Here is a 22,317-nt window from a genome sequence, read left to right on the forward strand (position 1 = left end):
CTATTTAATTAATTAGTAAACGGGCACACAAAAAATAAATGCCCTTTCGTACAAATGTAATTAAGTTATTAACAAAATATTAATTAAACAATATTCTTTAAATTGAATACTTTGATTGTGATAATAGTTTTTATCATATTTTAAATTTTAAATTTTTTCGAATAGAAAAATATTTTATTTTTGTATTATTATTATTTAATTTATGTTAAAAATTTTTTATTAGAATTTATTTTATTTATGTTTAAATAATTTTTAATTCAATTTAAATTAGTTTGTAGTAAATTGGCCCATATATGAAGGTAATTAAATATTGATATGTAACAGGAATGATTCTAATTGTGATTGTAAGACTTATTACAATGAGCTGTTGCTCGGTGTGAAAGAACCCTTAACGTAATCTACTTTTCCGTTTTTTATTTCTTTTAATAGTTATTGTTGTGCCCAGGCCTTTAAAGTCACTTTCAAAGAAAGTGTAGACACTGTTGTTAAAAATCGTACGTTGTGTGCGCACCTTTAATTTAAATCTCAGTCCATTGTAGAAATAGTCTGAATCGCGCTTTATTTACTTACGTTCCCAACCCTGTTAAACTTCTGCTGGACCGCTGGACGAGTCAACAGAATGAGTCGAGAAAACTTGAGACTGTAAGCAGAAATTTTATTTATTGTAAATTATAATAAATTGTAAAGACGAATTTTGTTTATTTGTATATACAATTTTCTTTGTCTTCCTAATTCATCGTCTAGGTAAGAAAATTTGAATTCTCTTATTGCAATAAATATAAAAGTTGGAATGTTTCTATACTTTTCAAGTATAATTCGCAACTAAATTTGTCATACATTCGGGATTTTAAATTTTAATAAATTTTAATAAAAAGACTAAATTTTGAGTACGTTTTGATAGAATAAGGTGAAAAGTTTAATTTTTAACATTTTGGATAATTAAAAGTTGTGTTTGAATAAAAACAATAATTTAATGTGAATAGAAAATAGTTTAGGAAAAATAACCTTAAATTCACAAACGTCGCTGTAATGACAAAATTTCAGTCCGTTTTTTATTAATTTTATAAAATTCGTTTTAATTATTAATTGAATCTTTTGACTTATTTACAAAAATTTCGACTTTTCTTTCAAATATTGTAACAAAAAATCATAATTTTAGTATAAAATGCAACTAATTTCGATTTTTATTGTATGAAAAATAAACAAAGACAAATTTTTCAGAAATTATTTTTGAATAATTTTTCTAATTAAATTTTCGACATACACATTTAAAAAGATTTTGAATAATCGAAACATTGTAAAATTTCATTGAAAATAATTGATTTTTTCCAAGTATTTTATTACAATTTTTAAAGAACTCTTTAATTGCAAATAGTTTTGAAAATAATTGAACTCTTAAAAATTTTAATGAAAAATCTTCCAAGTGTAAATTTAGAAATGAAAATTAATGTAAATTAATTCTTAGAATTTTTTCATTCTAATTTTTCAAAATTCAATTTTATTTTCAATATTTTCAATTAAATATTTCCGAAAATTCAAATAAAAACAAAAAATAATTACATTAAAATTTTTTGTAGAATTATTTTTAAAATTTTGTCAAAAACAATCATGTTAAATGTTTAATTAAAATTCTTTAAAAAATTAATTAGTTTTTTTTAATTATACAAAAATTCTTTTAAGAAATTCAATTATTTTCGAAAAATTACATTAAAATATTTTTAAAAACTAATTATTAGAATTGTTTTTATAATAATTTATAATAATTCTTCAAAAATTTGATCATTCTTATTTATATTTTTCAAAAGTTCAATTATTTTTGAAAAAGTTTTACCAAATTTTAATTGTTTGGAAATTTTTAAAAATTGAAAAACTATTATCTTTTAAAAATTATTTTAAAATAACTTTAGAAACTGAATAATTATTAATTTCATTTGATTTAATTTTCTGAATATTTCAAATAATTGGAATTGTTTAAAATTTATTTAAACAATTTTTTTTTGTCCTTTTAATTTTGTTTTGTGTTCCAAGAAACGACAGGCGCCCAAAAGCATCTTTCGTAGGTTAATCCTTTTATTATTTGAGAAAAATATTATATCGTTTTGATTTTTTTGGCAAAAATTATGTTTTTTACATAAAAAAAATTTCTTTTTTTATTTCTACGCATTAGTAAAAAAAAGTTGTTGAAACTATTTTTTTGACCTTCAGTGAAAAAGTTTAGAGTGCTGCACGTCCAAAGTTAAATTTTTTTTACATTTAAAGCCTCTTAAAAAATGTATTTGTTTCTTCGGAATATTATTAATGGTCAATATAATTTATCTTAGTAAAGGAAAATTATGCTTATATTCTACTTGTATGAAATTAAAAAAAAAAATAAATTAATTAAAAAGAAAATATTTATTTTGCAATGAAAATTTTTAATTATTTAATTATTTTCAGAAACAATATAAATTTTAAACATAAAGGAGAGTAAAAATTAAAAAACTAAACTTTTGGCTAAAAACAAAAATATTGTAATTGATTATTATAAATATTATATATTTAAATATATTTAAAGAACCGGTTCTAAGTTTTTGAGACTCAAAATTCGCGACACCCAAATTAAAAAAGGATTATTTAAAATTTCAATTTCTTGAAAATATTTCGTATTTGTATAAAGATTACCAAAATCCCAAAAAATTGGGATTAAAAACTGTTTAATTTTTGACATACAGAGCAATGATTTTGAGTTTAAAAAAATTATAACCGATTCTGAACCCTCTTAAAAAAACCGTCAGTTGAAAAACATAGTAAAAAGAGTTCAATCATCAAAGGTGATAAAATTTTTAATTTTCATGGATTGGGAAATTAAAAAAAAATTTTTTTTGTAAGTAGTCAGTTTTTGCTGAATAAGAAATTTATTCCACTTTTAATATGATTACAGACATACTTTATCATTACAGTGCATTCTCTATTTAGGCCTTATTAATTCCATAAGTTCGCCAAACCTATCATCCTTGTTATCGATGACAAAGCAAATAGTGCGGCACTAGATATTAAACCAATAGCACCAAACACATGCGCAGATATTTTGAACTCAGGAAAAATATTCTTTTTATACCATTTCTGTAATTATGAAAAACAATTTGTATAATTTATAGTTTTTTTATTTCTACGATTATTTTAATAATCTAGTACAATTTCTAAAATAAAATGAAAATTTTCACTTACTACTTACCTCAAGATGCCCGTTTTCAATAAAGAACGTATAATTTAAATTTCTACTAAATCTGTCAATAGCATATAATGCATTTGCGTAATGTGAAGCGTTTTTCTGGATTTCTGTCGAACAGTGATCGAGTTTTAATAAATTATTATCCAGTATGGAAACAAATTCAAACATAATGAAATAATAGGCTAAGTCTGCATCATTTTTCGTCAATTGCTGAAAATAGGTATTAACAATTATATATAGTTATAAATTTACATTTCACGGAGAACATATTATTTCGTTCCATCGCTATAATTGAAATTACTTAAAAATTAAATTTCAAAATTTATATTTCATATTTTTAATAATTATTTTTAAATTCATTCAAAGTAATGTATTTTTTTAAATTTCCACTTACAATTAATATTTTGTCAATGTACTTCTTCTAAAACAGTAAAGAACATAAAATTATATTTATGCGCAAAGGTTTAATGTAAAAATAAAAGAAAAATTTTATATTTCTTTAACTGACCCATATTAAGTATTCTGCATTTTTTAAAATTTTAAGATCAAATCTTTTCAATTGAGAGATATCTTCAAAATTATTTCCTTTAAAATAATCTAGTAGTGACTGCATTTTCTTATCATTTCGTAAATTCTCATTCATTTTCATATCCTGAAATAAATTATTTGCCTCAAAAATTTTAAATTCAATCTCCTTGAACATCATCGAGAGAGGAATAGTTCGAAAAAACATGTAGGCAATGTTGTTGGTTATTCTCTTATTTTCATCCATTTCTCCTTGATAAGGTAAAGCCACCTCGAAATATGATATATTTAAAAACAATTATATTTTTGTTATAATATTATTAACAATTATACATTTCTACGTCGTACGATGTTTGGAAATCAGAAAATAAAAAAAAATCCCTTAGTGTAAAATAATATTTTAATATTTTATTTATAATATTCATAATATTTAAATATATTACTATTATGATACTTACAACTGCAAAAGAGAAAATGGCAATCAAAAAAGCAATTCCACAAGGAGAATTATTCATTTTCAATTTTGTTTAAAAACAAATTTAAATGTCGCAAAAGGATAACCCACAAATATTTCGTTTTTTTAAAAATGCAACATTTATATATCATATTAGTCGTGTTGAATAGAAATTTTATTAGTAAAAAATATAAATTTAAAAATATTATTTTTTAGTAATAAAAATATTGTGGAATGTTAAAAAAATTTTTTTTCACATTTTTCTTTTATGAATATCAGATCTATTAAATGTTTGTTCAAAACAAACGTTTTCAAGGTTTTCTTTAAAAGAATTTCAATATTTTTTCATAAAAATTTTATTCAAAACGACTCAAATTAAAATGAATGCATCTTGGATCATTAAAGTCGATTAACAATTTTTTTTTTAAACGAATTTAGATTTTTGAAAAATATAAAAAAAACTTAACGCAAAATTTCAATTTTTTTTTAAATACAATTTTAATCGAATTCAATAAATTATTATGAATAAAAAATAAATTTAATTATGAATTTTAGTTGAAAACAAGATAAAATAATTAAATTATTTTAGAAAAATTATAAACAGCAGAAATTCAATTATTTTCAAAAGTAATAACAATTCATTGCAAACGTTCAATTATGTTCGAAAATTTAAAAAAAAAATTCTTGGCAAAATTTCAATTATCTTTAAAAATAATAAAATTCTTCTTCAAAATTAAATTATTTTCAAAAATTTTCCTCAAATTATTGATTTTTAATATCAATTATTTTAATAAAATTTTCTAAAAGAATAATTAGATGTTTGCGTGAAATTTTGTTAAAATTTTTTTTCATAATAATTGTTTAAAAAAATTTTTAACAGAATTCCACTCAAACATTTAATTATTTTCATAAATAATAAAATTCTTTTCAGGAATTCCAATTATTTTCATATTAATGTGAGTAAAACTCATTGCAGAATTTTAATTATTTTAAGTACAATTTTGAGAAACATTAAATTATATTCAATAAATTATTTAATTTCAAATTTAAATAATTAAATTCCGATTGAATTTTCTAATAAAAATTAATTTAAAAATGAATTTCAGTTAAAATTTAAAACAATAATTGATATAAATTTCTTAAAAAAAATGCAATTCTTTGAAATTTTATTCAAAAATCTTCTAAAGAATTCAATTATTTACCAAAATTTTAATAAAATTCTAGTCCTAACAATTCAATTATCTTTATAAATAATTAAATTCTTTTTACAAATTTAATTATTTTCCTAATTAATTTTTCTTTTTAAATATTTTCATTGAATTCTTGAAAAGAATTTTACAATTTATAAAAATAGTTGAATTGATTTGAAGAATTTTATATCGTAATAATTAAAAAAAATTGAATGTTTTGAAAGAATTTTTATTAAAACTTTTGAAAATAATTGGATTTAATCGAAAAATTTTATTAAAACGTTTATTTTGAAAAATAATTGTATACTTTCGAGAAATTTTACTAAAATTGAATTTAAAATTTTTGAATTCTTCTGAAGAATTTTATTAAAATTTTTCAAAATTCAAATTTAATTTTTTTGAAGAATTTCTTTGAATTTTTTTTTTTAAATAATCTAATTTCTTTAATAATTTTAATTGAAAATTTTGAAAGTAATTGAATTTTATGAAGAATTTCTTTTAAGTCTTTAAAATAATTACGTTTCTTAATCATTGAAATTAAACACTTAATTATTGAAATTTCTTAAAATTTTTGGAAATGAATTAAAAATTGAATCCTTTTGGCAAATTTTATTAAAATTGTATTGAAAATTATTTAATTCCTATAAAGAATTTTATTATTTATAAAAATATTTGAATTCTTCCGAAGAATGTTATTATTTATGAAAATAATTGGAATTTTGCGAAGAATTTGGTCAAAATTGAATTCTTTAATGAAATTGTATTTAAAATTCTGAAAAATAATTTTTTTTCAAATTCTATAACAAGAAATTTAATTTTTTTAAAGAATTTTTTTAAAAAATTGACATAATTAAATTGTTATAAACAATTATTGTATCATTTTTAAATTTTTATAGAGTACCTATTATTTAATATTTTAGAAGAAATTTCTTAAAAATTTTAAAAATAATTAAATTTTTAAAATAAATTTTATAATCAATTATTACTGAAATAAATTAATTGATTTGAAGTTTAGTTAAAAATTGTAGAAAGTAATTGAATTTTTTGAAAAGGATTAAAATCGCCGAAAAAAGGAAATACTCAGGATATGGACAAATCAATAATATATATAGTAAGAATTAATTTCTTAACTTTATTTATTGCTTATTTACTTTAATAAATACATATTTCGCTTTTTTTATAAATTAAATTACGTTTATAAGGATAGGATAGCAATTGACGACACAGTGATGTTTTTTTTTCATTTTGCTTACAGTAATGATAAAATTTGCGATATTTCTTTAAAACCATCTCAAATTATTATTTAGCTCTCGCCCTCTTGATGGACCGACGGTAATAAACTCTTTTGATAGAAATTCTCGCTATCGCTCTCTATATTTTCACTTTATAATTTCCCCTTTTTCCCCTTCCCAACCCTCCCCCCCCCAAAAAAAATTCCCTTTTGATGATTATCGCCCAGTTTTTGGCGTGTCGATTCGCCACTGTTTTTGCGATGACAAAAAAAATATATTTATTGCTCGAAATGTTCTCTACTTGTTCCTCATCGACAATAATAATAAAATTCATTTTATCGTGAGACGTCTGTGTCTTTTTCGTCGTCACTTGAAATTTCGAGTTTTGTATCTCGTGATTAAAAATATGATGTGTTTTTATGTGATTTGTGTGTGTTTGTGATTTTTCGATAATAATAATAATAATAATGATGATGATGTTGGCCTGTTTTTTTTGGGATGATGTTTTTGAATTATAACGGGATTCTCGACGCGCTAGCTTTTTATTTTTCTTTAAAATTCACCGTCGGGCATCAGGTCGAAGCGTGGTGGGAATGCGGAACCGTCGAACTGGGGTTTGAACGCAGGTCGATGTGGCTGAAAATATAAATAATATTTTGTTAGAAAAATAAGTAATAATTTTGGGTTCTTAGGGTTTGTGGGTCAGTTACAATGGTAAACAATTTGGATCGAGTTAGATGATATCGAACAAAGGGGGGTTGTTGTTTTTTTTTTTAATTTTCACCTTCTCTATATTGATAAATGATAAGAAATGTCTGATATTATGGAAAAACGATGATTAAATACACTTTGGATCCATCCCTTTTTGAGAATTCTGTTTTCAGGGATTTTTTTGATGAATTTGCCGAATTAGCACGTTCGTTGTGTTTTTTTTGTTGTTGTCATCGTCAGCTTTGTCTAATTCTAGAAAAGCTGGGATTTTTGATGAGGGTCATGGTACCTCGGTAAATAGTTAGTATTTTACCCCTAACAGGGTTGCCACAGGTCAGAGGAATCAGGAAATTCAATATACAATATTCCAATTTCAAAAAGTTTTAATTTAAAATTTTATAAAATTTTATAAAATTTTAAATGAATTTAATTACAAAAAAGAACTTCGATTTTTGAAAAATTTTAATATTTCAAATTCTTTTGAAATTAGTTAAATTTTTTAAAATATATTTAATAAATTAATAAAATTAATGGATTTATAAAAAAAATTTTAGTTAAAAACACTTAAAAAATTGAATTTTGACGAAGTTACAATTAATGATTGCAGAAATTCAATTATTTTCAAAAATATAAAAATTCAATTATGTGTAAAAATTTTTAAAAATTCCCGTCAAAATTTCAAATATCATTATAAATAATAAAATTCTTCTTCAAATTCATTTATTTTTAAAAATTTTAATAAATTTCTTCGGAAAATTTCAATTATTTGCAAAAATTTCCCTAAATCCAATGATATTCAATATCTAATATTTTAATAAAATTATCCAACAGATTTAAATTATTTTAAAAAGAAAATTTAATAAAATTCTGCGAAAAGATTTAATTATTTTTGCATAAATAATAAAAATTTCAAAGGAATTCAATTATTTTCATAAATAATAAAACTAATCGCAGAAATTTTAATATTTTTAATTTTAATTAAAAATTTTGAAAATAATTCAATTTTATGAACAATTTTGTTTCAAGTTTTTAAAATAATTGTGTTTCTTAATAATAGAAATTAAACACTTCTTTATTGAATTTTATTAAAATTTTTAGAATATAATTCAATTCTTCGCAGAATTTTATTACAATTTTCTAAAATAATTCAATTCGTTCAAAGAATTTTATTAAAATAATAATAAAATAAATAAAATAAGAAATAAAAAAATAAAACAAAAATTTCTTTAATTTATTGAATATAATTGATTTTGTTAATAATTGTAATTAATACTTTCACTATTAAAATTTTATTAAATTAATTAGGTATTGATAGATAGTTAAACTTTTTAACCAATTTTATTAAAGTTTTTGTAAATAATTAAATTCTTTCGAAGAATTTCTTTAAGTTTTATTTAAATAATGTAGTTTTATTTAATAATTTTAATTGAAAATGTTAGAAAATAATTGAATTCTTTCAAAAAATTTTATTAAAAATTAAAAAAATAATTAAATGATTTCGAAAAATTAATTAAAATTTTAGAAAATATTTAAGTTTTTTCGAAAAATATTAAAAATTAATAAAAACAATTGAATTCTTTCATGAAATAATAAATTGAATATCACATTACAGCATGAATTTTTAGAAATAATTGAATTTTGAAAAGGTTTCAAATTAAAATCTTTGGAAATTTGAATTTTTCTTATTTTTAACTTAACAATTCTGTAGAAAAAATTGATTTAAAGAAGAATTTTAGTTTTCAAATATTCTAAAAAATATAATAATTTAATTGAAATATGCTTATAATATGAAATAATTATTTTATCACTCAGTCATCTTTAATTATTATAAGTTATCGAATTCGAATATTTTGAAAATGTTTACTTCCTACCGAAAAATAATAATGATTAAATATTTATTTAGAAAAAAGTTATTGTTTTTGGAATAATTTTACAATAAAAGAAATTCGTTAATAATTGAAATAGAACATTTTTTTTGAGTATCCAATCATTTTGGTAGTGAAACAGAATTTTTCTTAGTTTCAGGGAAAAAGTCAAAATTTTCTTCGGAAATTAGGGAAAAACAAGAAATTAATTTTTTGTGGCAACCATGCCCTAAGGACACTAAAAATCTATTTTTCTACTACTAAATTTTGTACCCTTGTAGATAGAAAAAAAAATTCTTTTACTTTGTGGACACTTTTAGGGTAATTGTAGATTCCAGAAACAAAGTGGTGAATGATTAACGATGTGTTTCGCCTTTTGTTTTTTGCGCTGAGGAATTTTTTTTATTGTACACACACATTTTTCTCGTGACTTACATGGAACCAGCGCGGCGTGTTATTCCAGCGCGGCAGAAGGTGCCTTACGAGGCTTCTGTGCCTAGTGAGGGAATAATAGTTTCATCAGTTGCGAACGTGTCGCGAATTAAAATTTGTAAAATTTATAAAGTAGCCTTGGGATAGAGAGTTCTGTACCTAATGGGGTAATTGTTATTTATTTTTTTTTTGGTGATTCGGAGGTGTGAAACTTACCACTGGACTGAGACCACGGGCGGCACTGCCTCCGCGTCCCTTGGTGCGGAACTTGGTGATTGCCTGTTCTGCAAGGTCTGCCCTTTCTTCGGCCTCCTCGAGTTCCTGTTGTGCTTTACGGAACTTGGCGAGATTTAGTGCTGCAATCTCCTCTGCTTCTTCGATTTGTCTCTTGTACGTCTTGATCTTTTGTTGTAATTTGTCGACCAAGTCCTGCATACGTTCATGATTCTTGCGGTCCTCATCGGCCTAGATAGATGTAAAGAGGGAAATGATTTTATAAAAGATCATGATGTGGATTAGCTCATTAGCCGATTTTCTCGTCATTTTAGGTCCAAACTTTCCTGCTTCAAGCAAAAAAAAAAGATTAGGAGAAATAAAAAATTACCTGGAAGCTAAGTTCCTTGATGCGACGTTCCGATTTACGGAGATTCTTCTGTGCGTCAGCGTGTCTCCTCTGTTCGCCATCGAGTTCGTTCTCGAGTTCACGTACACGTTGCTCCAATTTCTGGATGGCTTTCTTACCTCCCTTGAGGGCGTTGGCCTCGGCCTCGTCTAGACGGACCTGGAGATCCTTGATTTGTGTCTCCAGAGCCTTGCGGAGTTTCTCCTGGGTCTGAGCGTGGTCTTGTTCGGCTCGGAGTTCGTCAGCCAGTCTAGCGGCATCGACCATTGCCTTCTTAGCCTTCTCCTCGGAGTTCTTGGCCTCATTGAGTAATTCATCGAGGTCGGACTGTAAAAATTGTATGGTAAGTCAAAAACCCCTATTAGGTCTTAAACTATTTCTTTTTGTTCTATTATTACTTTTTCTATTATTAATTCTACTATTTTTAATACTCACGTGAAGGGTTTGTAGTTCAGCCTCGAGTTTCCTCTTGGCGGCCGAAATGGAAGCGTTCTGAGCGCTGATTTCGTTGAGCTGTTCATGAGCATCGGCCAATTCTTGTTCGGCTTGACGACGTCCACGATCGGCTTGCTCGAGGAGTTGCCTGCTCTCTTCGAGTTCGTTTTGAAGGGCGTTGGCGCGACGTTCGGAAATACCGAGAAGTTCACGGGCTTCGTCGCGAGCGCGTTGCTCCTCCTCAAGTGCGGTCTGAACATCCTTGAGTTGTTGTTGGTATCTCTTGATGTTCTTCTGTGCCTCAGCGTTCGCCTTGTTTGCATGATCGAGAGCAATCTCCAATTCGTTGATATCGGCCTCCAATTTCTTCTTCATGCGTAGAGCCTCAGCCTTGCCCTTCGCCTCGGCTTCCAATGATGCTTGCATCGAATCCAATGCACGTTGGTGATTCTTTCTCGTATTTTCGAATTCCTCCTCCTTCTCCTGAATACGACGATCGATTTCCTGTCGTACTTGACTGAGTTCGAGTTGACTGCGTAGAACTTTGTTCTCCTCCTGTTCGAGCGCCGCCTCGGCTTCCTCAAGAGCCGCTTGTAATTCGTCCTTCTCGGCCTCAAGGCGTTTGCGGGCCTTCTCAATCTCGTGAATGTTGCGTCCACCCTCACCGATTTGATCCAACAGATCCTTGACCTCGTCGGCGAGATTCTTGTTCTCCCTGCGAACGGCCTCCAATTGCTCTTGGCCTTCCTCATAGGCGCCCTTGAGCCTGAAGAGTTCGGTACTGTAGTTGCGACACTCCTTTTGGCTGGCGTCGAGTTCCGCTGCAAGATCGTCGACCTTGAGTTTCCATTCGCCAATGATCTTGTCGAAGGCCTTTTGCTTCTTCTCAGCCGCATTGGCAATCGCTGTCGCACGATCCACTTCGAGTTGAAGATCCTCGACTTCAGTGGCAAGACGTTGTTTGGTCTTCTCAAGAGCAATGACCTTCTGGTTGAGTGACTCAATAGTCTCCTCAGCTTCAGCCAAACGTGCCTGTAGTTTACGTTTAGCTTCCTCGAGTTCTTCCGCACGTGCAACGCCCTCTGATTCGTATTTGGTACGCCAGAGTTGAGACTCTGCATTCGCCTTGCTCAATTGCCTCTGCAAGTCAGCCTTGCCTTCCGCCTCTTCCTCAACCTGTTCCCGAATGTTGTCCAAATCGTGCTCCAAGTTACGGAATTTACCCAAAAGTGTCGCACGTTCACGTCCCTCCTCATCGGCGAGTCTCTTCGTGTCCTCCAACTGTGTTGTCAATGAGATCTTGATCTTCGAAAGTTGGTTCACCTAAGAAAAAAACCCATCAGATCAGAAAATCAATTTCAAAATCTTTTCAAAATCTCTTTTTAACATTCTCATAAAAAATGAGAAGGTCTTTACCTGAGATTCGGCTTCTTCCAATTGTCTCAAAAGATCACTGTTCTCAATCGACAACTTCTTCTTGGCAGCATCGAAGTCATTCAAAGTACGATTCACCTCCTCAAGTTTGCCCTGAGTCTCATTCAATTGATGTTGCAATTGCTTGGCAATCTTCTCTTGCGCGGCCTATTGAACATTTCAAATATTAGAATACTCTTACAATTTCTCGATAACACAAGGAACAATTAAATTAAAAGCAAGCAGGAAGCACCTCAAAAACAAAGGATTTGTTTTCAACCTCGAACTTCTCCAAGATCCACCTGCATTTTGTTATCAGCATTAGTATGGCGTCTTTTTCTTTTGGAAACATAAATTAAGGGACAAAGTTACCTTCTCATTGCTTAGATGATCGACAGTTGCGCGAAGATCGTTCAATTCACTGAAGTACTGAACCTTCTCCTTTTCAATCCTGTTTAGTGTCGAACATGGAAAATAAGAATTTTTAGGGGTAATTAAAGGCATTCGTAAAAAAAGGAAATGTTATAGTGTATTAATAACCGGAACGGATAGCCTGAAAGAAAGAAAAAAATTGGGGAATTTGGTAGTCACATTGAACGGCACTGTCTAAAAAAATCAAGGGGGCACATTTTTCGGTTTTTTCTACCTTCTCCCTGGCGACGACATCATTGGCCGCTCGGGCGTTGTTCAGTTCAACATGGATGTCATTGCGGCCTTTTTCGGCCCTAATGGGAAACATTTCGGAAAAATGTAATCAAAGAATTTATTTAATTTTTTCTTATTTAATCTCAAAAGAACGCGACGGGTTTTTGTTTTCTTTTTTTTAAATTAAGTCTAATGCTGAATATTTCTACTTGCCTAGCTTTAATTTTGTTGAGTTGATCGATTTGTTCTCCCATTTCGGCAACGGCGTCATTGTGCTTCTTGCGGAGGATTGCGAGGGCGGATTCGTGTTGAATATTGGCTTCTTCGAGATCGCGGCGTAATTTGCTTAATTCGGCTTCACGTTTTTTATTGAGTTCGATTTGAGCCGATGTTGCACCGCCAGCTTCCTCGAGGCGTTCGCCAAGTTCCTCGAGTTCGCGGGCAAGGTCGCTGCGTTGTTTCTCGGCCTTGGCGCGTGCTTGACGCTCGGCCTCAACCTCTTCCTCGAGTTCCTCGATACGTGCCTGGAGTTCCTTGATTTGTTTCTGTAATTTGCCAACCAATGATTGTTCGTCTTCCAATTTTGCCGTGAGTGATGAGAGTTCCTTGTCCTTGCGTTGAATGGTCTGTTCCAATTCCTTCTTGTTCCTTTCGAGATCGGCGACGGCCTCTTGCGTTAGCTTGAGATCGCCTTCAACCTTCCTCTTATTCTTCTCAACATCAGCGCTGTAAATGGAAGTGATTTTAGAAAAATGTGGGAAATTTAAGATAAATTATAATAATTATAATTGAGGAACATTTGAATAATTAACTTTGAGTTAAATTACTCCAAATGGTTTGTTTGGTACCTACCGAACTTTCTTTTCGCGTTCGAGAGTGTCTTCGAGTTCATCAAGTGTCTGTTCGAGCTTGACCTTAACTTTGGTGAGATGATTCACCTTGTCTTCGGCGGCCTGGAGTTCTTCGGCTGTCTTCTGATTGACTTCGCCTTGGTTCTTCTTCTCCTTGTTGAGTTTATTGATGAGCTCATCCTGGTGGGCGATCTCCTCATTCAAATTACGGATCTGGTGATCCTTGGTCGCCTTATCCTGCTCCGATTTTTGGATCGTTAATTCCAAGTCTTCGATGTCTTTCTTCAGACCCGAGACCTCTTGCTCCAATTTTTTCTTTCCTTGGAAGAGATTGTTCCTAGCTTCCTCCTCTTGAGTGAACCTATCCGTGATGTCCTAGAACCGAAACAATCTCATTAAATTATCCCTACAAATCTACAATTCCACAATTCAATTAAAAGAATGTCTCTCGTAAATTCGTTTCAGGGAATCAAGTGATAAATCAGTTGGGTTCATCTGTTTTCCATCAGATGTGGTCTAGAACGTGAGTTTATTTGAATAGTGAGCGGGGCAAGACTTTTGAATGACGAAATGCAATGAAAACCTTGAGAAAAGGGGGCTAACGATGCGCCTAATATTAGGTGGAGATTGGCACATATGGAAGGAATATTGGCAAGCCGTTACAGGTGACTTGATGACTCTTGCGATTCGTCATCTTAATATGACACAGGGGCGGAAGTACTTGCGCCAAAGTGTGCGTCATCCTCGTCATTAATAAGCGCCACACCTGTTACCTCTTTCATTATCCACTTATATTTCTTCTTCTTTTTCCAGAAAAACGAAGAGGAAGAGGAAGAAGAAGAAGAACCTAAAGAGTAATCACCACGCCTACTTCAAATAACCTGGAATCTGGGATTTCGTTAAATTTAGACATCCTCCCCTCTTCCGACACTTTTTGCTGCTCTCACCCTAAATGGAGCATGATTCAACCACAAGGTAAAGTATCATCATAAATTAAGATCGTTTTCTTTCAAATTAGTTTAAAATTCTATTAATTTACTATAAAAAATAGTATCAATATAAAAAAATACTAAAGTACCCAGAAAGAACACTACTAAAATAGTTTTAAAATAAAAATGCATTATTAAAACACTATACGATGAAGCAGTCTTTTGTAATAATGAATAGACTATTTATGGGACAAAGAATTTTTTCTCGCCTATTTCAAGTTTTTGCAAGTTCATTCAACTAATCATTATTGCATTCGATAGCATTGCTCTACTTTAAATCTGTCCTAATTTGCGCTTTAGTGGCCTTTCTTGGTGCCCATCATCTAATAATAATCAACTGTCAATCATTTTGCACTGATGCAACATAAAAAAATTTTTTTACACAAACATCTCAGTCATTCATGGATTTTATGTTGGTAGTCATAAAAATTCATAACCTCTTTTTTTCGTTTCCACATATTCTTAGGAATTCAAAGCAAAACATTATTTTACGAAACAATGTTTTATTTATACTATCAACGAATATTGATAATTACTCAATAAATAATAATACAATAAAAAACTTTTTATCTCGATAAATTAGGTATTTTTTACATTTTATCACATGAGGAAATATATTTTGTAAATAATTTTGATTTTTTCCAGGAACCAGAATTCAAGTGAGGCGAAAAAAGAAGAGGAAGTGAACCAAAGAAATACACCTTCCCCCCGTTAAACGGGGGTTTTAGAAAACCAAATCGTAATCTAAAAAAAATCCTAAAAAGGAAAACTAAAAATAATTTCTCAAGGAAATTAAATTACTCGTAAATGCTACTGAAAATTAGAAATTTAAAAAAATCCTCTTGCTTTATTTCGAAAAAATTTAATAACTAAATAAAATCAGAGTCGAAAAAGTAATTCAGAAATTATTAGTATTTAAAGAGTTATATTTCAAAATAATTCTACTTCAATTAAATTATTTTATAATAAATAATTTCAATTAATTTATATTTAATAATTCCAGTTAATCAATTCTAATTAAATAATTCCAATTAATCCATTTTAAATAAATAAATCAATTTATTTTTTAATATTAATTTTTAATATTTTTTAGTACTCCTAATTAATTCAAATTATTTAATTCTTTAAGAACTATTATTGAATAATTAATAAATAATTCTTATTAAACAACTACTAAATTCTAATTAATTAATACTAATTTTAATTAATTCAAATTATAGTTAAAAATAAATGATTAGTTATCTAATTAATTCTAAATTTATAACTATCAGTTTTTGTAGGATGAGTAAAAAAATTTTATCAAGATGCGTAATTTTATAGCGACTATTTTGATTAAGACGTGAATTCTGGGGGAATAAATCTCACCACCACCCACTGAATTCTTTTGACGATTATTTTCACACTTTCTAAATATTCCCCAACTGACTAATGCACTCATCACCTCCGTTACTTCTTTTCATTTGGAATTTGAGGCAATTTTTTTTAACGAAACGAAAACATTTTTATCTCTTTCTTCTACTTGCAAAAAAATTACAATTCGCAACGGATTTTAAATCTTGAGGGCAAACTACTTCTCTCATTTACTTAATTTTAGATATCTGTTTATGAGAATCACCCAACCAAAAATTTTAACCCAAAAATATTATAGTGGAACAGCATAAGTGTCGTGTGCATAAAACGATTCATTTTCTCATGTCAAGTCAATTTTAGTTAGAATGATTATATCAAAGTAAGATGATATAATTTTCGTGAGGAAGGATAATTTACTTTTAAACGAGAAAATTCTCAAATTTTTTAGATTCGAGAAGGGATTTATAGAAAAACTTTTTAAATTCAAATGGGAATTAATTTTACTAGAACTATTTAATTTTAGAAAAATTCTCAGATATCATTTTATGGTGGAATTTTGTTTTTAATAAGTTCTTTTTAAGGAATTTTACTCTACCAAATTTAAATTCTATAAAACAATTTGTTTTATAGAATTTAAGTTTCACGATTTAGATGAATTTTCCACGAGAGACAAATTTTTATTGCATTGTTGATTATATATGAACTGGGAATTTTTGTATAAAAAATGGTTTTTAAAGAGAAATATTTTTTAATTTATTTACTTAATTATTTAAAATAATTTTATTTAGAGGAAAAATTGGGATCAAATTTGTAGAAATAAATAGTAAAAAAAACTTACCGCTAATTGTGACTCGAGATCAGCCTTTTGAGCTCCTAACTTCAATGCTTTCTCCTGATATTCAGCGAGTGATCCCTTATCACCATCGAGTTGTCTCAACAAAGTTGTTTTTTCATCCAACAATTTTGTATTAAGTTCCTCTAATTCTTTGCGCATTTTCTCCTCCCGAATCCATGATTCCTCGAATTTCTTTGCCTTCTCTTGTAATTCCTGAAAGGCAGTTTCAGAAATTTTGTTATCGCTCACTGGATCCTCCATTATTATTGTTTTTTTTTGCGAAAAACCACTTCAAATGTTCGTTTTCTTTTTTTACAAATATTTTCCAAAAGAAACTTTTTTTTTAAATAATAAATTTCTTAACTTGTTAATTAAAATAAAATTAAAATTTTTAAATAAAAATTCAATTGCGGTGTTAATTTTTTTCACGCGGTTTCACCTCTTTGGGGTGTCGTTCGATAATTCAGTTATAAAATAAAGTGCACGACGATCAAAAGTCTTAGGCTAATGTAAAAAGAAGTAGAGGGAGAGGATTAGTGATGAGGGAGGGGGGTTAAAATAAGAAAGGAGGAGAAATAAACTCTATTCACTCGACGATTGGTCAATGATGATGATTTTAAGTAGAAAGAGGGTGGGGAGTAATAGGGGGAGAGAATTTTTGTCGTATAGTATCGTAGCGCGCACGTCTTCCAGACTGGTAACAAATTTCCCAGAGTCACAACTTTTCTACCCGCGAAATTTTCTCTCTCTCTCTATTTCGGAAATCTTCCTTTTTTGCGTGGGTCGCGAATTTCTCATCTTTCCTACCACTATTTCTTGTGAAATTTATACTGGACCAAAATTACGGAATATTTATAACCGATCTTGGAACGCGATCTTCGTCAACTGGAAAGAGGGAGGTGGGAAGGGAAGGGGGCTAATCTAAAAATAATACGAATCACGTAAATCTTCTCCAAAAATGATTCCAGTGAAGTTTTTTTTAGTTTTTTTTAAATTACCATTTCTGATTAAAAAAAAACTTCAGATTTAAAAATATCGCGGTTAATTTATAGTTGCGGGTGGGACCGGTTGATTCACATGGTTCGTGGTTATTTTTAAGTTTCCAGTATTTATGCATCAGATTTTTTTGACTTTATTCGGTAATTAGTTTTCGTTGCGGTTTTTAAAGTAGATTGGGGCGAAATCGAATGGATGGGACAGTGTAGCTTTACTGGCAGTATTGATATAAAGTTATTTTTAAGTAATATTGAATTTTTTTCTAGGAACCGAAAATCAAAGTGAGGAGAAAGATGCGAAAAGGACCTGGAATTCAAGTGAGGAGAAATACAAGGAAAGGAACCGAAAATGCAGCTTCCCCCCGTTAAACGGGGGTTTTGGAAAACCAAATCGTAAAAAAAATTCTTAATCTAAAAAAGAAATTTAAAAAAATCAGGAAAATATTTTCTTAGAATCAAAAACAATTTTTTTCCAAAATCATTAATTGAAGGCACCCGTTAAAAAATAAATATTTATTTCCCAAATTTGCAGTAGTTTTAATTAAATTTTTATTTTATTTTGAAAAAAATATCGATTGTTAATTTCATTCAAAAGGAAATGAAACTTTCCACGAACTCAAAGTCGAAACAAAAAATCGTAGTTTGCCTTAATTAATTGAATTTAATTCATCGGACGCATAGACGAAAATAGAAATGTCGTGGAACATAGAAATTATTTCTAGAAATGTTGGCACGCGAAAACTATAATTACTAGTCAGATGTAAAAAAAAAGAAGAAAAATTCTAATTCCATTACGTAATCTTAAAAAAAATAATAGTTCATTGCTCCTAAAGATTTTGTTTTCAAATTGTCATGTTAAATTTTATCACATTTGAAATTTAACTTTTTGTAAATTGTCAACACACATTGTGAATGATTTAATTTACAACATCTGCGAGCTAGTTAAATTTTCATTTATCTGGCGATTCGCCAAAATAGAGTGGTTTCTTCGCTAGTTTTGATATTAAATTATAGAGATGTGAATGTTAAAATATTTGTCAATTTGAAAATACTCACGGCAAGTTCGTCTTCGATGCGAGTTGCATTGAGAAGGGGTCTGACCTTCATCCACAACTTCCACCATGGCCATGTGCGCAATTGAAGGTAACGACGCAAATTGCGTTGTACAACTTGAAGGGCCAAGCGTTGTTCTTGCAATTTTTTGTAGTCCTTACGGGCCAAGTAACCTCTCATAAAGGCTTGCATCCATGAGAGAATCTTGCTTAGACGTTCATCACGGAATTCCTCCATTTGACCCAAGACTCCAGCACGGAAGAATACCTGATAATTTATATTTTCCAAATTCCAAAATTGTTTCATCACAAAATACCAATTTTTTTTGGTATACATCGTTTTGTTTAGTTATTTTTCATGCGAATCATGCTATTTGGAATGGTTACTTAATATTAAGATTGATCTTTTCCTAGGATTTTTAAAAAAACACACATATTAATGATTGCGAATTTTGTTTTCGTTTTGGCACAAGTTTTTAGTGACTTGAAAGCAAAACGGAATTCTCACACTAAAACAAATTTCTTGTTAGCAACAAATTTTCTGGTTGACATTTTATCAGACTTTTTATTAGAAATTTTTTAATCTCACTAGATAGTGAAATCTGAGAAAATGCAACTTTGAAAAAAATGAAAAATTTGGCGATTGCAGAGTCGAAGGTGTCTTGTACCTTACTACGACCCATACGGTATTGCTCAGTAGGGACATTGGCTGCCTCAAGGATGATCTCAGCAGCTTTTTGAGGATCCATGTTGTCTTTTACTTTGTTGGCGCACAGAATTTTGTATCTGTTTTTGTGCGCGCAGGATAAAAAGGAAAACAACAGAAAAAAGTGTTATAGATTTTTTTGCATTCTTTGATGTCCAGTGGAGAATTGCGGATTTCTATGTTTCTTTTTAATATAACGAATCTAATCTACTTGGTTCATTAGATTAGACTTTGATTCCAGAGGGCAAATAATTTATTAATACTTTTAGTAGTAGTTTTTGCAATTAGGATTTTTTCTTTATAATTTGCCGTCTGGGATCAGTAGTAACATGTGATTAGCTACATGGGGAATACTATAAAACATGATTCATTGCCGGTTGTTCCGGATTTGCGGAATCTATGATCAGCAGAGCCTGTCTAGTGGCTAGTGGTTGTTACAAGCTAAAAATCATTGGATATCAATAAATAAACAGTAAAAAAATGATTGGATTCGGAAAAATCATGCCTTGGTATGTCCAAGACGGTATTGATCGCTGTCTAAACCGGATGATTCCAAAACAGCAGCGGCCGCCTTCTTTGGATCGCCAGCGGCTGCATCGACCGCAGCTGGTGCCAAGATTTTGTACCTAAAGTTGGTGTGGGTCACGCACAAAAAAAGGGCGAATTCATTTATTAGTTTGGGATTCTACGAAAACTTGTTGGATTTGTTTTAGGGGGTCTTGGAAGATAAGTGGCATCACTTAGGGTAACGAGAGTTTATTTCCTCCAATAGCTTATTTTCAGTCTCCAGGTTGCTTCGTCGCTCTGCTACGGAATTTGGTTTTTTGCTAGCTACAATGGATTACATTTCAAAAGGGGGGAACAATTTATACAGAAAAACAACCATGTAGGGATTAACTACAGGAGAGTAGATTTATTGGACAGGAACTATAATACTTCTAAAGGGAGGTGTTGGGAATTAGGCCATTCAGTCTCTTTGTTTCAATTGGATTTAAGCGAAAATTACCCAAATGGTTACCGTCCAAATTGGGCTTAGTAGGTTTATCAAAGAAATGTCCCAATTGATACGAGTCATAAGGAAATCATCCAGATGGATATAAATAGATATAGAAGGACATCGAACCTTATGTCCATCTGAATGCATACCATCTAAACGAAAAACATTTAAATAGAAACCATCTAAATGGAAAGTATTTGAATATAAAACACCTAAATGGACCCAAAACTATTGCAGAACATCTGAATGGATTCCATTTACTTGTATATTTTCTTCTAGGATGAAAGTTAAGGGATAGCATACAAAAGGAAACAGTAATGAGGGAAACAATCTAATAAAATCCAATCTACGGGGTAACGATTCAACAGGCATCATACTTACAAAAGTTACTCTAAAGGGTAATTTACATGGAAACAATCTTCAGGTAATAAATCTAATAAAATTTAGTCCAAGGGGTTCAAAGGGAAACAAACTCAAGTCAGTGGGTTTAATCGAAAGGGTAACAATCCTAATGGAATCAAGTTCATAAATTTTTATCTAAAGGGTCACAATTAATTAATTCCAAAGGGGATACAATTTTCAAAACGGGGTGTAAAACTTCAAAAATGTTATCAAATGGGATAAAATTAATAAAAGTGGTCAATAATCCAGACAAAGGTTGTCAATTGTACGAGGGGTAGAAAACAGTTCGGTGGAACAATCATTCTTGCAAATTAATGATGTTCCACTTTGGGGTCTTTTGGGGAAAGTGAAACTAGCCTTTGTATGACCAATCCTGTAGCTGTCTGGATCGAGACCAATAGAATCGAAACATTTGGCTGCTGCTATTTTTGGATCCTTTTCTGCCGTCATTAGTGCCGGCGCTAAGATGAGGTAACTGTTCGCGCATAAAGAAAAAGGGTTCACTTTTTTAATTCTAGACTCTAACTGCATGTACCTCAGTGGACTTATTTTAATTTTTGTAATTGTAATATTCTAGAAATATAGCATAGAGAAAATGTTGGTGGACCATCAATTCCCAAGTAGTAGGATGCTACTTGGATTATTAGATACCGTTTTTTCTCAAGAGCATCTGACTCAAACTTTTTCGAAATCTATACCGATTTAGATTTACTGTTAATCCAAAAGTTAGGTATTTTCTCGACTGGTGCACTAACATTTTTCCCTTGTACGGATAATAATACTAACAAAACTATTAATAATTAATAATAGTAATAGTCTAATATGAACCTAATTTAGGCTCTGGATCTTCAAAGGGAACGTGCAGCATTTATTATCAATGCTACATGTACTTTGAAATTCAAAGCATAAATTACAAAACTAATCATAATATTTGGTATCTACGATTGGAACTTAGTTGATAAAAAAAATTGAAAACTTACCGCAGTTTGAAGTCGGGATAATTCATTCTGTTGGGGAATCCTTTACGGCAAATACGGATACCCTCAAGTACACCGTTACAGGTCAATTGATGCATGACCAAGTGAGAATCAATGACTCCTGGCTGTTTCAATTCATTGGGAATGATACAACGTACGAAGTGAGGTTGAGTGGCTCTCAAAGTTGTCATCAAGTTATTAAGTTGTTCCTTGTAGGATGATGATACAGTGGAGAAGCCACCACCCTTCTTACCACGTCCTCCCTTGCCACCGGCATCACCGCCACCACCACCAGATTGTCCAGGATGATCAGCAAAGATCTCAATCAAAAGTTTGTTAGTTGACTTCTTGAATTGATCGACAACAGTGTCGTTCAACGGGTCCTTATTCTTTTCCAACCAACCGGTGATATTGTATGGTACCTAAAA

General features: G+C 29.8%; 2 protein-coding genes and 1 long non-coding RNA gene across 36 annotated transcripts in view; 1 reads left to right on the forward strand and 2 right to left on the reverse strand.

Annotated features, from left to right (window-relative positions):
* Window positions 1-35: 35 nt before the first annotated feature.
* Window positions 36-15,268, forward strand: LOC122504033. The gene is made up of 3 exons (XR_006301797.1): window positions 36-744; window positions 14,400-14,561; window positions 15,221-15,268. It is a non-coding gene; the product is annotated as an uncharacterized LOC122504033 (long non-coding RNA).
* Window positions 2,876-4,335, reverse strand: LOC122504032. 2 transcript variants are annotated; one of them, XM_043614903.1, is made up of 5 exons: window positions 4,195-4,335; window positions 3,720-4,007; window positions 3,606-3,632; window positions 3,215-3,421; window positions 2,876-3,102 (listed from the first exon to the last, which is right to left on the reverse strand). In XM_043614903.1, exons 1-5 carry the CDS (start codon window positions 4,249-4,251, stop codon window positions 2,962-2,964), a joined length of 720 nt encoding a protein of 239 aa, XP_043470838.1. In that variant the 5' UTR covers window positions 4,252-4,335; the 3' UTR covers window positions 2,876-2,961. The 2 variants fall into 2 exon arrangements, with proteins under 2 accessions (XP_043470838.1, XP_043470839.1); XM_043614904.1 differs by having other exon boundaries at window positions 3,208-3,421.
* The window catches only part of LOC122504029 (myosin heavy chain, muscle), a 45,821-nt gene continuing 30,002 nt past the window's right edge, over window positions 6,499-22,317 (reverse strand). For 12 of the 33 annotated variants that reach the window (XM_043614873.1, XM_043614871.1, XM_043614872.1 and 9 more), the window contains exons 12-23: window positions 21,893-22,311; window positions 20,019-20,139; window positions 18,812-19,075; window positions 16,764-16,973; window positions 13,588-13,961; window positions 12,949-13,461; window positions 12,463-12,541; window positions 12,094-12,258; window positions 10,678-12,000; window positions 10,225-10,569; window positions 9,837-10,085; window positions 6,499-7,248 (exon numbers count right to left, since the gene is read on the reverse strand). In XM_043614873.1, coding sequence (XP_043470808.1) covers window positions 7,165-7,248; window positions 9,837-10,085; window positions 10,225-10,569; window positions 10,678-12,000; window positions 12,094-12,258; window positions 12,463-12,541; window positions 12,949-13,461; window positions 13,588-13,961; window positions 16,764-16,973; window positions 18,812-19,075; window positions 20,019-20,139; window positions 21,893-22,311 — 4,146 coding nt within the window. In that variant the 3' untranslated portion in view covers window positions 6,499-7,164. Of the gene's footprint in view, window positions 7,249-9,623; window positions 9,685-9,836; window positions 10,086-10,224; window positions 10,570-10,677; window positions 12,001-12,093; window positions 12,259-12,462; window positions 12,542-12,736; window positions 12,816-12,948; window positions 13,462-13,587; window positions 13,962-16,763; window positions 16,974-18,811; window positions 19,076-19,475; window positions 19,594-20,018; window positions 20,140-21,269; window positions 21,388-21,892; window positions 22,312-22,317 lie in introns of all 33 variants that reach the window. The other 21 variants (XM_043614884.1, XM_043614883.1, XM_043614899.1 and 18 more) reach the window with 7 other exon arrangements.

This window comes from Leptopilina heterotoma, unplaced genomic scaffold (assembly GCF_015476425.1).
Source record: "Leptopilina heterotoma isolate Lh14 unplaced genomic scaffold, ASM1547642v1 Lhet_275, whole genome shotgun sequence".
In the NCBI taxonomy this organism is placed as follows: Eukaryota; Metazoa; Arthropoda; class Insecta; order Hymenoptera; family Figitidae; genus Leptopilina; species Leptopilina heterotoma.